Here is a 14,078-nt window from a genome sequence, read left to right on the forward strand (position 1 = left end):
TAATTTTGGAAAATCGGTTTTAATTTTGGAAAATCGGTTTTAATTTTGATTTAAAACTTGAGTGTTTGATTGATCGCCTAGAGATATGATTAGGATTGTTTTAAAACTTGCATCTGAATCTTGTTTAAACTAAAACCCTAATCTCGAATTTTAAAATTCCTAAAGGCCTTGAAACCTTAAATCTCTCATTACTTAAAGCTTGAAAGATTGATTTAAAGAATTAACATATTGAATGAGAGTTAGGTTGCTAGATTATTTAATTCTAAAACCTAATAGATATGCAACTAAGAAATAGGATTGAATGCATCTAGATCTCGTTTTGTATATGGCTGTGTCGCCTAATACATTGTACACACTTGCGGCCTTGTGCCCTTGATTGATTAAAAGCCGTTTGGCTAAATGCATATCCATATGGCCGTGTGGCCTAGTATCCGGATGGTTATATAAACCGGATTGCATCATGATCCGATCCTTAAGATCGTTGTATCAAATAATGGCCGTGAAGTCTAAGCATCACAAAACATGACCGTGTGGTCCAAGTATCATAGAGAGACTTATGAAATCATATGCACTAATTTTTTAATTGGTTGCAAGAATTCTAAATTATAAATTGATAATATGATTTCAGATGCCGAGATTTGAGCCCATGGATTATACCATTCTAAATCTCTTTGAAGATATTATCCAGAATGGAAATGAACACTTCAATTGCCTTGAAGTCTAGAGGACTCGGGAAATGGATCATTGAAAGAAATGATGAAATTGAAAATGAAAAGTCAAGAGCCATTACAATAATGCGCCATCATCTCACTGAGGAACTGAGAAATCAGTATCTATATATTGAGAATCCTCGTGACTTTTGGACATAATTAAACTCCAGATACACTATGATATTATTACCAAAGGTCAAACATGAATGGATGAGTCTCAGATTCCAAGACTTTGAGACAGTGGCCGAGTTTCACTTTGTCTTGTCCAGGGTCGTGTACCAACTGAGATTATGTGGAGAAGAGGTAACATATAATGATTGTCTATTCAAGACATACTCCACATTCCATCCGGAAGATTTGTTGTCAAAACATATCTACACAGAAAGAGGTTCTACCACTTACAATGACCTGATCTCTTGCCTAACGGTGATTGATAATGACAAGGTACTAAAGAAAAGCAGTGAGATGAAATATCCTGAGGAAATGGATCATGATGAATCAATGGCAGCCGTGTCCAATGCAATAGATGGACAGGCCGGCTTATCTATTGACTAAAGAAAGATCTCGACATGATAATTTTTATTAAGTCTTGGTCGAAACTGTACCTATGATCTCTACTGATTTTAAACTATGCTACAAGATCAGTATGATAAGAGGCAAGAGAAGTGGTGACTATACTGATATATCCCACGAAATTTTACACTATATGGCATGATAGGATTGGCCATCCTAAAGTCTAAACTTGATGCAAAGATTGAAAAGGCACAGAGTTATCCCGTAAAAGATCTCACGTTGTGAAACATGTACACAAAGGGAAACTCATTAGGCTTAATTGTCCCAAGCACCACGACCTTATAGTATGGTCATGAGGGGGAGAGAGGATAAACCCATGATCAATACTACTATAACGGCCAAACAATAAAGGCCATGAGAGACAACGGCCTTTGGCCACAAAGGCAATAACCAGCCTCGTGTACCACTATGGTCTAAAGACCATGTTATAAATGGCTCGGCCATAAAAAGACATGTTTTTAAAACGGCCATAAGGCCATTACTCGGCCAAAGAGACCATGTTATAAACAGGTCGGCCGCAAGGGCCATAACCGGCCGGAGAGCCCGTCACCTATAAAGATTCGGCCATGTAAGCCACCATCTATAAGACTAAGATTCTAAAGTCTATAAATCTTGGAGACATTATGTTTTACATGTATAGAATGATAATATGATCATATGCATCAGACCATATAAGTGAGCATAGATATTCCCATCTCAGATTGAATACGGGTCATAAAACCAGACATACACCATCTTAAGAGATTTTGAATAAACCACCACATACATACATGTGCCGTCTAAGATGGAACCTCAGAAGAGGATTGGGAATATATGTTGGATAGGAGTATTACTTTCTCCCACGATTTATAAAGAAAACTTGAGCCAAACATGGGTGATCAGATTGTGGCCAAGTACACGGATTGCATCCGTCTATCCAAACATTAAAAGAGAAAGATTATAAGCTGGATAAAGAATGATAAGAATGGTTTTAAACCATCATTGTTTTGGCAAGATCCTCGGACTAGAGATTATGATTTAAGACGTCCAAATAAAGATTATACAAAGCTAGTCAATAGAGAAGCTAATTGAAAGGCCAGACACTGACCCGAAAAGAAAAGAAAAATGACTAACCAGCTTAGCACCAAATGAATGTCCTAGAAGAGACATAATCAAGTTGCTATAGAGTCTATACAAGATAGACCAAGTGTTCCATAAGATAAAGGAATCTCGGATAGAAAATGGTGCATAGAATACAGATCCGAGATTATAAAGGAAACCATACCAGACATTGAGAAAAGGCTGCGCAGCTACACATCTAAGGTACCAAACCATGTAGTCTTGGGACGCCAAGCTACTAGGTAATAAAGGTCCTGGATAATAAGATCTCAAATCTATAGATCATGTCTGGAACAAAATGGAACCACATGAAAGTGTCGACACACACACACATAAAGAGTATTGTATAAAGATACATAAAGTTATAGCACTTGAACATAAAGAGATAAGCGAGGATCATGAACCCACGAATGAGTACTCATACAATCATAAAGATCATAAAAGATTATATTGAAAGATAAAACGTGGAAGTTCAAAGTATCTAAAAGAGAGATAGGCGTATTGGTCATATACATATACATAAACGCCATCTGATGAACCAGTGAAATAGATGGATCTTGTGAGATAAAGAAACCTCGAGAGAAGACACATGATCACGAGGTCTAAGAGTGTTCATGTCTTCCTACTTAAAAGCATTAGATTATAACTTGTTACACAAGGTACTCACAGAGATCAAAGGAACAGATTATAAGGAGATAAACTCCTATGTGGTGGATGCTGCTACAGATTTTCGAAATTGAAAATGGTCTGGTCATAAGAAAAAAATTAGAATACAATGATCTAGTAAGCAGCATATGGATCACTGGATAAGATGAAAGAACAGCTTCGTTCCTAAGCTGATTCATGGACTGAAAAGCAGCTGCATATAGTATGTAAAAGAAATTGATCCCGACATGATCTTGGAGTTGTATAAAAGACAATCCAATAACAGTCCATATATTTATAAAGATTCGAAATTTCTTGTGCTTATACTAAACCTAAAAGAGGTTAGTAGATACAGAACAAATCTGTAGGCGTCCGGCTCTTAAGCCCATCGGCCATAAAATGCGTCCAGCCCTTCAGCTTTAGGCGTCCGGCCTTTTTTTTCTTGATCACGGGCTAGTAGATAAAAGATCAACCATCATGTTGCAATCCGACACCAGATTCCTTAAGTAAGGATCCGGCATAGCAGAACGGTCTGCTGCTGTATAAACTCCACAAAGTTTTGTCGTAAGGATAAGAGGAGATGTTTAATCTATCCTTACCTGTCGGATATAAAGTATTGTAGTCCATAAGCTCGTGAAAGCTGAAGTCCATGAACTAATAATATATATTTAGCGTGTGATATGATCCACAGCAACTGAGGTCATGAGACGCCATCCTCATATATTAAGATAGGGATACAAAGAATAATGAATACGGCATTACCTAAGGTTCATGGATCGGCCATATCGAGACATAGGTTCATGATAACCATGTCTAGTACATTGTCCATAGATACTTATTTTGTCCGATCAAAGAAAAGAGTTAACAGTAGACGATCACGTCTAGACTATGGACACATGCAAACACGATTTGCAAAGGCCCAATAGTGATCCCCGAGAACAATATGGTTCACATTGTTTAGCACACATGCTTTACCGGGACACTTAATGTCAAAAGACATGAGAGACGACCTGAGAGGTCAAAATGGTCTAGATACGGCTTAGTAATGAACTTGGCCGATTACTCCCTTCCTACATATACAGGAAAGATCACGCACCAGATGCGTAGAATGTAGAACCTACAGTGAGGTTCACATCAGGGGGAGTAGTGCGTGTTGTACTCTTTTTCCTTCATCATGGTTTTGTCCCACTGGTTTTTCCTGATAAGGTTTTAATGAGGCAACATGAAGCGTACTACAAATCATGTATGATTATGGCATCCAAGGGAAAGTGTTATAAATCATGGAGTGGATTGCCATTAACCAGGCCCGGACCGAGACCGGCTCAATACCTAGAAGATGGAGAGATGGCCGAAGCCCTAGAGAGAGGAGAGAGAGAGCCGACTTCAGGAGAGAGAGAGGCGGCCACAAAGCTTGGAGAAAAGGAAACCCTTTCCTTTTCCTAGTAGATGTAATCTTTCCATTATTATGTATTAGTAGTTTTTCTAATCCTAGTGAGTTTAGGTTTTAGATACTTTCCATTTATCTTCATCTTGTAACCCTTATATAAAAGAACCCCGTTGATCATTAATAAGAACACAGAAATATTCAGTCTCTACACTTTATATTTACAACATGAAATACATTGTTTCCCCAACAAAAAAGAGGAAATAAAGCTATTCTCCTCCTCAAAACGTGTTTCATTCAAGTTTTTTCAAGTCCATCTTCTACTTGGAAGGATTCTTTGGAGTGTCAGGGGGCAATACCAAGCTCGAGCTCGTTGAACCACCACTCATGAAGCTCATTGCGTTCTCGAATGTTCTCTCAGAGACGTATCCTGGCTTCGCATTGGCTTCCGTTATCTCCACATTCCCCGTCAACATGCCTACCACTCGGGACATTGCTGGCCGTACTGCGTGATCTGTCTGTGTGCACAAGAAGGCTACCCCTATTACACGTTTCACTTCTTCCTCGTCATATCCTGTTAGACCCGCATCTACCACTTCCATATCACGATTCTCTTGGTGTAGGCTCCATGCCCATTCGAGAAGGTAGTGTTTCTCGTCATCCATTTCTGGAGAGGAGTTGGGCCTTCCGCTTACAATTTCCAGAGCCACTATACCAAAGGCAAACACATCCGTCTTCTCCGTCAGATGTCCAAGCATCACGTATTCCGGTGACAGATACCCTCTGCAGCATTGTATGTAATGAACAATCAATAATCGTTGTGAGGATATTTAACAAAACATAAAATCTTTTTTCTATGTGAATGGGTTTCCAGGATATTTACATGGTCCCTGCAACTCGGGTACTTATGTGCGTCTTCTTATCATCATATAGTTTGGCCAATCCAAAGTCAGAGAGTTTTGGTATCAGGTCCGAGTCCAGCAGAATATTGCTTGCCTTCACATCCCTGTGCACTATACGAGGACTTGACTCCTCATGCATATATGCCAAACCTTTTGCTACTCCTAAGCATATCTCCAAACGGTCTGACCAACCAAGTTGCAAGCTATTTTCCTCTACGAAAATCACAGCAACGTGTAAGCCAACAGCACTACTTCTTTTTTAAACAAAAACTATAAAAAACTGTTTTAACCTTATTTGCATACCGAACAGAGCTTGATCTAGACTCTGGTTTGAGAGGTATTCAAACACAAGCATACGCTGGGTCCCCTCGATGCAGCATCCGTACAGTTTTACAAGGTTGCGATGCTGAACAGCTGATATAGTGGCAATCTCCGCAACAAATTGACCCTTGCCTTGCCTCGATGCAACTGACAACTGCTTCACGGCAATCTCTCTTCCATCGTTCAGTTTCCCCTGTACCACTGGATATCTTTAGAATATATAGTCAATGGAGAAATTACATCCATTATCTGCTAAGGGTGCTACCTTAAAAACAGGTCCAAATCCTCCCTCCCCAAGCTTGTTGGAAGGATTAAAATCTTGAGTTGCAGCTCTGAGTTCTGAGTAACTAAAGGTGTAGGGTCTTATGTCCAGGCTGTGTAGCACTGCATAACAGTAAATGCAGTTGAAAGTTACAGTTGTTGGCAATTCGACTTTAATAATAATGCCAAAGGTTAAGACTATTCTTACCTTCTTCATCAGCCGCCCTTTTTCTTTTCCGACGGATGATTAAGATGATGGCAATCACCAAGATACTTATCATTCCTGCTCCTACAATGGCCCCTGCAATTATACCAATTTTTTTCTTGGATTCGGGGGGCAACTTATTAGCTACAGTAGGTATGAAATCTGCAGTGAAAAAAAGCCGGTTGTGAGAAGAGACATTGAACTCCAGAAAGATGATGAAATTCTTTGTTGTTACCTGGCGTTGCACTGATAGCAGAGACTAACGGCCCATATGTCCCTTGAGCAGGAATACAACATGTCCCTTTTCCAGCCCAGAAAAGATGAATTTCAACGTAATTTTCAGATACATTTGCTTTATAAACTCTTTGAATCACCCGGGAAGTAGAACCGTTAGCTGTTCTATGCACATCAAAATCCTTTTCAACAAGTTTTCCCTGCAAAAAAAAAAAGGAAATCAGACGTCTGAAACCGTTTCAGAGAGAAGAGACGTTCATGAAAAGTTGAGCCTTATAGTGCTGCATCTTATACCCTGCTTAACCGAAACAGATACCACACAATGCACCAGACATTCAATTCAAACGAATAACTTATATGCCAGGGTTATCAACGATTTTTTTACATTAGATGACAATATGATGATCATTTCATTTACAAAAGAAAATTAAAAAGGCAATTCACAGTCAAGAAGAATAAGCTAACGTTTGAGAGAATATGAGAGGAAGCTCAGTGTAGAGTAGAGACCTGGACATATATATCGAAAAGTCGCCTTCCAAGACTTGTCCAGGTACCAGAACCTTGTATTTGTATTTCACCAAACTGAAGTGTTACACTATAGCCTCCATTTTCTAGCCCCAGTCCGTAATACCTTAGAGAAGATGCAGAGAGCCTCGCTGATTGGAAAAGCTCTGAGTCAGAAGTGTTTGCAAATGGTGTGTCTGAAAGAGCTCGGTATTGATTGCTGTTACTCCCAGTAAATAGTCCTACATTGCTGACTGCCCATCTCTGTTTTTTACTTAAGAAAGATGAAGCTGGTCCAAGCTCCCCCTCGTCTTTCTCATACAAAGCTCCAATACTGGACCTGATATCCGGGCCTCCACAGTTGACAGAAAAGTTGAAATCTGGACACCCAAGAGAGAAACATCTTTACCAACATATATGCATCTTAACACTGTCAATGTCAAAACTGAAATAAGTTTGGAACACCATTTAAATGCACTTACATACGCCTTTTCCTCGATTGCAGGGGAAACTCTTCTGGAGGCAGTCCAGTCCGGGGAAAACCCTTTTCGAAAGAAAGAAAAAAAGTACTAAGATGAGAAATATAGCATGTAGACCTTTAGGCTCCAAGCAAAGCACAAGATTGACAAAGTCACCTTCTGTCAGACCCTCCTACTGTAAAGTGGTTCGCAATCAGGTTACTGCAGAGTAAAAAAAAAATGTTTCCTTTCAGCACAATAATGTACTATGCGCCATGAAAATTAAGCATCTAATTCCTGAACATACAGTTGCAAGTTTGGTAGGCGAACCCAAGAAGGAAGATTTCCTGTCAAATCATTGTATGAAACATCTCTGCACATAAAAAGCTTTGAATTTTCAGTAGATGGTCCCAGAGAGAAGATACGTTCCTCTACATCTATTGTTACTCACAGATTACTAAGAGAGGAACTCTTTTGAATGGGTAAGGAACCGCTCAACTTGTTATTTCCCAGAAACCTAAATAAAGGTAACAAGGTTTATTCTCAGTTTGTCAGCGAATTCGACTGAAGAGCATGTGATGGGAAAAGTGAATGTTCTTACAAGTGAGTAAGTTGGCTTGAGTTGAAAAGCGAAGGTGGAATCTGCCCAGTTAGGTTGTTGAAACTCAAATCACTGGAGAAAAATGTATACGTATGCTTTACGTAAGAATGTGTATCATCTCAGTTTAGTAACATGGGAACAACATTTTGTGTCAGACTTACAGTTGTCGCAGTTGCAAGTAATCTGCAATATTGGAAGGTATTGTGCCTGTAAGATTATTGTTCCGTAATACCCTGCATAATATTTAACAAAAATGTCAAAAATACAGAGGAAAGGGAAGAGCTAAAGAAATTCATCAAGATTAGGCCAAAGCTGAATGGTAGTCCTTACAGGACACTTAGAGATTTCATGTTGCGGATGAATTGAAGAGAAGAACGGCTGTTGGATATTTCACCTAGTCTCCTGAAATTTGGAATTCCATCAGTATGGAGAGAAAAAAAAAAAGAAAAAAAGCAAGGCTGAAAGGTGGAGGAGAAAAGAGCATATATACAGTTCTGTCAACGAAACTAAGTTGGCAAATGTAGATGGAATTGGACCACTCAAATTAGTCCCCAGAATTCTCCTGCAGGCAGCAAAGCATGTATCAAAATGTTGAGTACTGCGAGTGGTAAACCATCAAGTGTTTGATAGTTAAAAACGTAACTCTATCAGTTGATAGAGAAGCCTAAAACAAAGAAATAAGATTGAAAAATGCTCACAGAGTAGTAAGACTGGTCCAATTTCCTATGAAGGCAGGTATGGGACCTGTAAGTTGGATATCATTAATCCAACTGAAAGGACATGAAGAAAGAAAGTCAATCCAAAAGTTTCTAAATGAGCTGCCAGATACAATAACAACCGGCAAGAGTAAGAGATAAAAATAATCTTACGCTTCTTCCAAGTTGACAAAATTAAGAAATGATGAAGGAAGTTCACCAGTAAGTCCTGAACTTCCAATGTATCTGTCATAAAAACAAGTATATCCCCAAGACAATGAGAAGCTAGTTTACGAAGCGCGATATATACTAAAAAAAAGAAGAAGTAAACATGATGGATCAGCAAAGCATACATTTTGACAAGCCTGGTGCAATTTCCAATCTCTGGTGGTAGAGAACCGGAGAAATTATTCATATCAATAGCGCTGCTCAAAAGAAAGAAGAATCGTTAAGAATCTATCTGAGGTTGAAAACGAATGTGATCATATAGAAGGTTCCTTACAGAGATCTTAAATCAGTGAGCAATCCTATTTCCTTGGGGAGTGGACCGGACAAAGCATTGGCCCCAAAAGTCCTGCACGACGGACCAATAAAAAGAAGAAGAAGAATCAAAAGGGGGTGAGTGAGTGACTTACATCCACTGCATGCGAGTCAGATTACCAATGCCAGGAGACAAGGAGCCACTCAAGAAATTCTGATTAAGGTTCCTTCATACATTAGATTAGAATACAAAGTGAGTGAGTGAGTGAACGAACTACTTCCAATGCAAAAGCAAAAGGAATGGGTTGAGATAGCAAAAGCGGCGTACAGATTAGAGATGTAAACGAGACTCCAAAGCTCTTGAGGAATAGGTCCGGTAACATTCATCCCACGTGCCCTCCTGTATAAAGTATAATTTAATTTGAGAGAGGCAATGCGTCGAACAGGCTGAAAGAAAGAAAGAAAGAAACAGAGAGAAATAGAAACGTACAGAGCGATGATGCGGCAGATGGTGGAGTCGACAAAGGAACAGTCGCATTTTATGAGAGGGTTGTAGAACAAGTTGTCGATGCTGACGCTGTCCTCGATGGCTGCTCCGCTGCAGAGTTCGCCGCTGTTGTTCCATGCTTCCGTCGCCGTTATCTTCCACGTCTCGAAGATCTTGTTCAGAGCCCGAGCTGGGATTTCGTTATTTTTAATTTCATGTCAATATAAATAAATATATATATATATATAAGAAGATCCTCCTTCCAACCAGAAAGAAGAATAAGAAGAAGATGAACAAAAAACGTAGATCATGATTCTGATATTTGAAAACTTTATTATATCAAAAAAGTAGACATGTCTAATAAAATTAGACAAAAGCAATTAATACCTTCGTCGGGATCAGTAGTAGCTCTGGTTCCGTTCTGTGCTCGAACCGCATTAAATAAACAAGTCATGGACACCAACCAAACTGCGACTGCGATATACTGCCTCCCCATCTTCGGTTCACAGATATGCGATGTGTATGAGAGAAGAGACACAGAGGATGGATAGCAGACCAACTTGACTCAAATTCCACATCTATTTCTCTCTTATTATACGGTTATAAGGAGTATATTATACTCTAGTTTTAACTTTTTATAAAAACTAACAGCCCCGTTTGTGTTTTTTTTTCCTATAAAATAATCAAAATAATAAATTATTATGACCATGCTTTTCTTTCTGTATTTGGTCTTTACTTACTCATCCAAACTTTTTTTTATAAATAACTAGGGTCGGTCCGTACTAGGCGGGATATACTTTAGTTGTGATTTAGGTTATTAATTTTTGTACAATTTTGTGGTTTGTGTTTTATATTTGTATTTGCATGGATGTATATGATAATGACTTTTGTCTTTTATAAAGTTTTAGGTGAAGGAAGATTATATTTGATAAGATATATTTTGCTTGTTTATGATAGTTGTTTATATGATATTTTAGTTTGCTATATATATATATATTATTTATATCATGTTTTTTTTATTAATTTTCTTATATGTTATTTAATGTTTATAATATATTTTCTATAATATATTTTATTAAAATTATAATAGGTAAAGCTAATATCAAATATTCACTGTTTTAAGTAAAACTAAATTATCTCTTATTTAAAAAAATATATTTCATACCAAATACAAAAAAATTTCTAAAGTATAGGATTTTTTTTTTTTTGACAACGAACATTGTATAGGAGTTAAATACATGAAAACTTCTATAAAGAATATCACTATATATTATGTTATTTGTTAAACTATAAACAGAAAATAATATATTACAAATCTAACTATAGTAAAATATAATTCTGGATTAAAACTCAGTATAAAAATATAATCAAAATATTCTCAATAAATATGCACAATTTATTTAATTTTTATTATTAAATATCATTTTGTTTTACAATTAGTATGTTTTTAAAATACTAATCAGGTTAGTATTAGTAAAAAGAAATTTTATATACTTTCTCACTTAATCTTTAAATTTTTATATTTCGTTTACAATATTAAGTATTAATGGATCTGTTTAATAGGCCTAAGAAATTTTTATGATGCAAAGAAAATATTATATTCTTAACACATATTAGTGAAGCCTAATAGGTACATTAATCAAATATTTGTATATATGTGAGAATACAGATTTAAGAATACATTCTAAACTTTAGAAGTTATTAATAATTATTAAATTTCATAATTTCATAAATTTATTAAATCTGTGGTTTTGGCCAACTCCGTAATTTATAAAGATTTACAATATTCTTATGTAAATGGTCTTACTAAAATTATAAATTAATAACTATTATATATAACTCATACAACTTTTACATACGAATTTGTTTGTTTATTTTATTCAAACACTAGTAGAAATTTACCGCATAGCCACGGAAGTGCCACTACAAAACCGGGGCTCTGAAAAAAAAAAGCCACGAAAATGCTACGTTAAGGCCACAAAATGATATAGCCACGGTAAACCCAAAATAAAGCCACGAAGTAGTCACGAAAAAAAAAAACGTGGCTATCATAGCCACAGTATAGCAACGAATATAACGTGGCAAGTAACACAGCCACGAACTAACCACTTTAAAACGTCGTGGCTAGGTCTTGTTTTTTTGTGCCGACAAACACCAGTGTTTTATGCAACAGTGTACAGAGCCACACTTTTGTCATGGCTATGTCGTGGGTAGATTAACTTTATGCAGACCGAAACAGAGAAAGATTCGTTTGGTAGTGATATTTTTTAGAAAGCCACGAATTTTACGTGGCTGTGGCGTGGCTAGTTTCGAACATATATACTCTTTCCATATGAGACATTTAGAACTTTTGTTCTTCAACCAAATTTTCTAAAATGTCTTTCTACTTTGATTCCAGAGAGTGGATGGATCAAAGGATTGATCCTCAGAGTTATTCTGTTTCAGAAGTGTTTCTTGGAGGCATTAATGCATTTCTTCAATTTGTGTGTAATCAAGCCGATTATGAAGAGCGACAAACATTATTGTGTCTGTGTGCTCGATGCAAAAATGTGAAGCAACAAGATGCAAAAGTTGTTTTAAGACATCTATTCTTATACGGTTTTAAGGGAAATTATTATGTTTGGACGAGTCATGGAGAGAAATTCTACATTGTTGGTGAGAGTTCTGGAGCGAATCATTCAACGGGTGAAGAAAAAATGTGGGAAAATCCTACTTGGAATGCTCATGAAGATCACTACCAGGATAATTTAGAAGTACCAGCGGACATTGCGCCACCATACATATCGGAACCTATAGCAGAGACGGACGTGGCAGAGCCATATCGTGATAATGTTTTTAAAGCATTTGAAGCTGCCAGTCAACCTCTCTACGAAGGGTGTGCAGACGGAATAACTCAGTTGTCTCTTGCTTCGCGGATGTTGAAAATGAAGACGGATTATAATTTGGCGGAAACTTGTGTAGATGAGTAATCTGAAGTATTTAAAAAAAATGCTTCCGCAGCCGAATAATGCTCCAGCAACATATTACGAGACAAAGAAACTGACACGATGGCTTGGTTTACCCGTTCAGAAGATTGATGTTTGTGTGAAGAATTGTATGCTATTTTGGTAGGAAGATGCGAAGTTGGTTAGTTGTAGGTTTTGTGGAGAAGATCGCTACTATCCGAACAATGGAAAAGGAAAAAACAAGCCAAAGCATAGAATGTTTTACATGCCTATTGCAGATCGTCTGAAACGTCTATACCAACTTGACGCGACAGCTTCCAATATGCGGTGGCATAAGGAACATGTGACTCCGGAAGGCGAAATGCATCACCCATCTAATGCTATAACGTGGAAACATTTTAATGAGGTATATCCTGGATTTGCTGCTGAAAGCCGGAATATATATCTATGCTTATCAATAGATGGGTTTAATCCGATTGGTATGAATGGAGAAGCACATTCCCTTTGGCCCGTTATTGTAACTCCATACAATTTGCCGCCGGGAATGTGTATGAAAAGAGAATTCCTTTACCTTTCGGTGCTAATTCCTGGGCCCAAACATCCAAGGAAAAGCTTAGATATTTACCTTCAACTATTGATTGAAGAATTACAGATGTTATGGAGGGATGGTGTGGAGGCATATGATATTTCAATGAAAGAAAGATTCAAAATGCGAGCAGTTTTGATGTGGACGATAAGCGATTTTCCAGCTTATGGAATGCTTTCAGGTTGGACGACTCATGGCCGGTTGGCGTGCTCATATTGTCAAGATAAGACTGGTGCATTCTAGTTATCTAACTGAAGGAAACATAGTTGGTTTGATTGCCACAGAAGGTTCTTAGATGCAGATCATCCTTACCGGAAAAACACTCAAGCATTTAGACGAGGAAAACAATTTTAGATCCTCCTCCACCGTGGTTGACCGGAGAAGAAATATTGCGTGAAAGCATAAATAATATCGAAGGTTTATCAAAATCTGTGAAATGTGGAGGGAATGAACATGATAACCCATCCAAGACAATATCTGGATACAGGTTTACTCACAATTGGGTAAAGAAGAGTATCTTCTGGGAGTTACCGTATTAAGAAAATCATCTTCTTCGGCATAGCCTTGATTTCATGCGTATTCAGAAAAACTTCTTCGACAACCTGACGAACACATTGTTAAATGCTCCTGGAAAGACGAAAGACAACATCAAAAGCAGATTGGATCTTCCAGGACTATGCAAAAGGCGGGATTTAGAGATGAAAGAGGATGGAATGATGCCTGTGCCAATATCCAGGCTACCTAATGCGGGAAAACGAGCATTTCTTCTCTGATTGAAAAATGACATAAAATTTTCCGATGGATACGCCTCGAAATTTAGTCGATGTATTGACGAAAACAATTTAAAGCTACATGGACTGAAAAGTCATGATTGTCATGTCATAATGGAACGACTATATCCATTTGCGTTCGCCGAACTCCTTCCCAAAATTGTTCACACAACGATTAGAGGTATTTATTTGTTTGTATCATTTTATAATTTACTATAA

At 37.5% G+C, this 14,078-nt stretch overlaps 1 protein-coding gene across 2 annotated transcripts; it reads right to left on the reverse strand.

Annotated features, from left to right (window-relative positions):
• Positions 1 to 4,584: 4,584 nt before the first annotated feature.
• On the reverse strand, positions 4,585 to 10,154 carry LOC106299856 (probable LRR receptor-like serine/threonine-protein kinase At1g56140). Of its 2 annotated transcripts, XM_013735860.1 has the most exons (23): positions 9,946 to 10,154; positions 9,562 to 9,748; positions 9,400 to 9,471; positions 9,227 to 9,298; positions 9,094 to 9,165; positions 8,945 to 9,016; positions 8,766 to 8,837; positions 8,595 to 8,666; positions 8,387 to 8,458; positions 8,227 to 8,298; positions 8,058 to 8,129; positions 7,897 to 7,968; positions 7,747 to 7,812; positions 7,603 to 7,668; positions 7,473 to 7,517; positions 7,320 to 7,381; positions 6,841 to 7,217; positions 6,335 to 6,533; positions 6,103 to 6,261; positions 5,899 to 6,017; positions 5,616 to 5,826; positions 5,294 to 5,525; positions 4,585 to 5,193 (listed from the first exon to the last, which is right to left on the reverse strand). In XM_013735860.1, the coding sequence occupies exons 1-23, from the start codon at positions 10,052 to 10,054 to the stop codon at positions 4,731 to 4,733; spliced, it is 3,015 nt and encodes a 1,004-aa protein (XP_013591314.1). In that variant the 5' UTR covers positions 10,055 to 10,154; the 3' UTR covers positions 4,585 to 4,730. The 2 variants fall into 2 exon arrangements, with proteins under 2 accessions (XP_013591314.1, XP_013591316.1); XM_013735862.1 differs by lacking the exon at positions 4,585 to 5,193 and having other exon boundaries at positions 5,298 to 5,525; positions 5,603 to 5,826.
• Between the last annotated feature and the right edge of the window lie 3,924 nt (positions 10,155 to 14,078).

This window comes from Brassica oleracea, chromosome C6 (genome assembly GCF_000695525.1).
Source record: "Brassica oleracea var. oleracea cultivar TO1000 chromosome C6, BOL, whole genome shotgun sequence".
NCBI classification, from domain to species: domain Eukaryota; kingdom Viridiplantae; phylum Streptophyta; class Magnoliopsida; order Brassicales; family Brassicaceae; genus Brassica; species Brassica oleracea.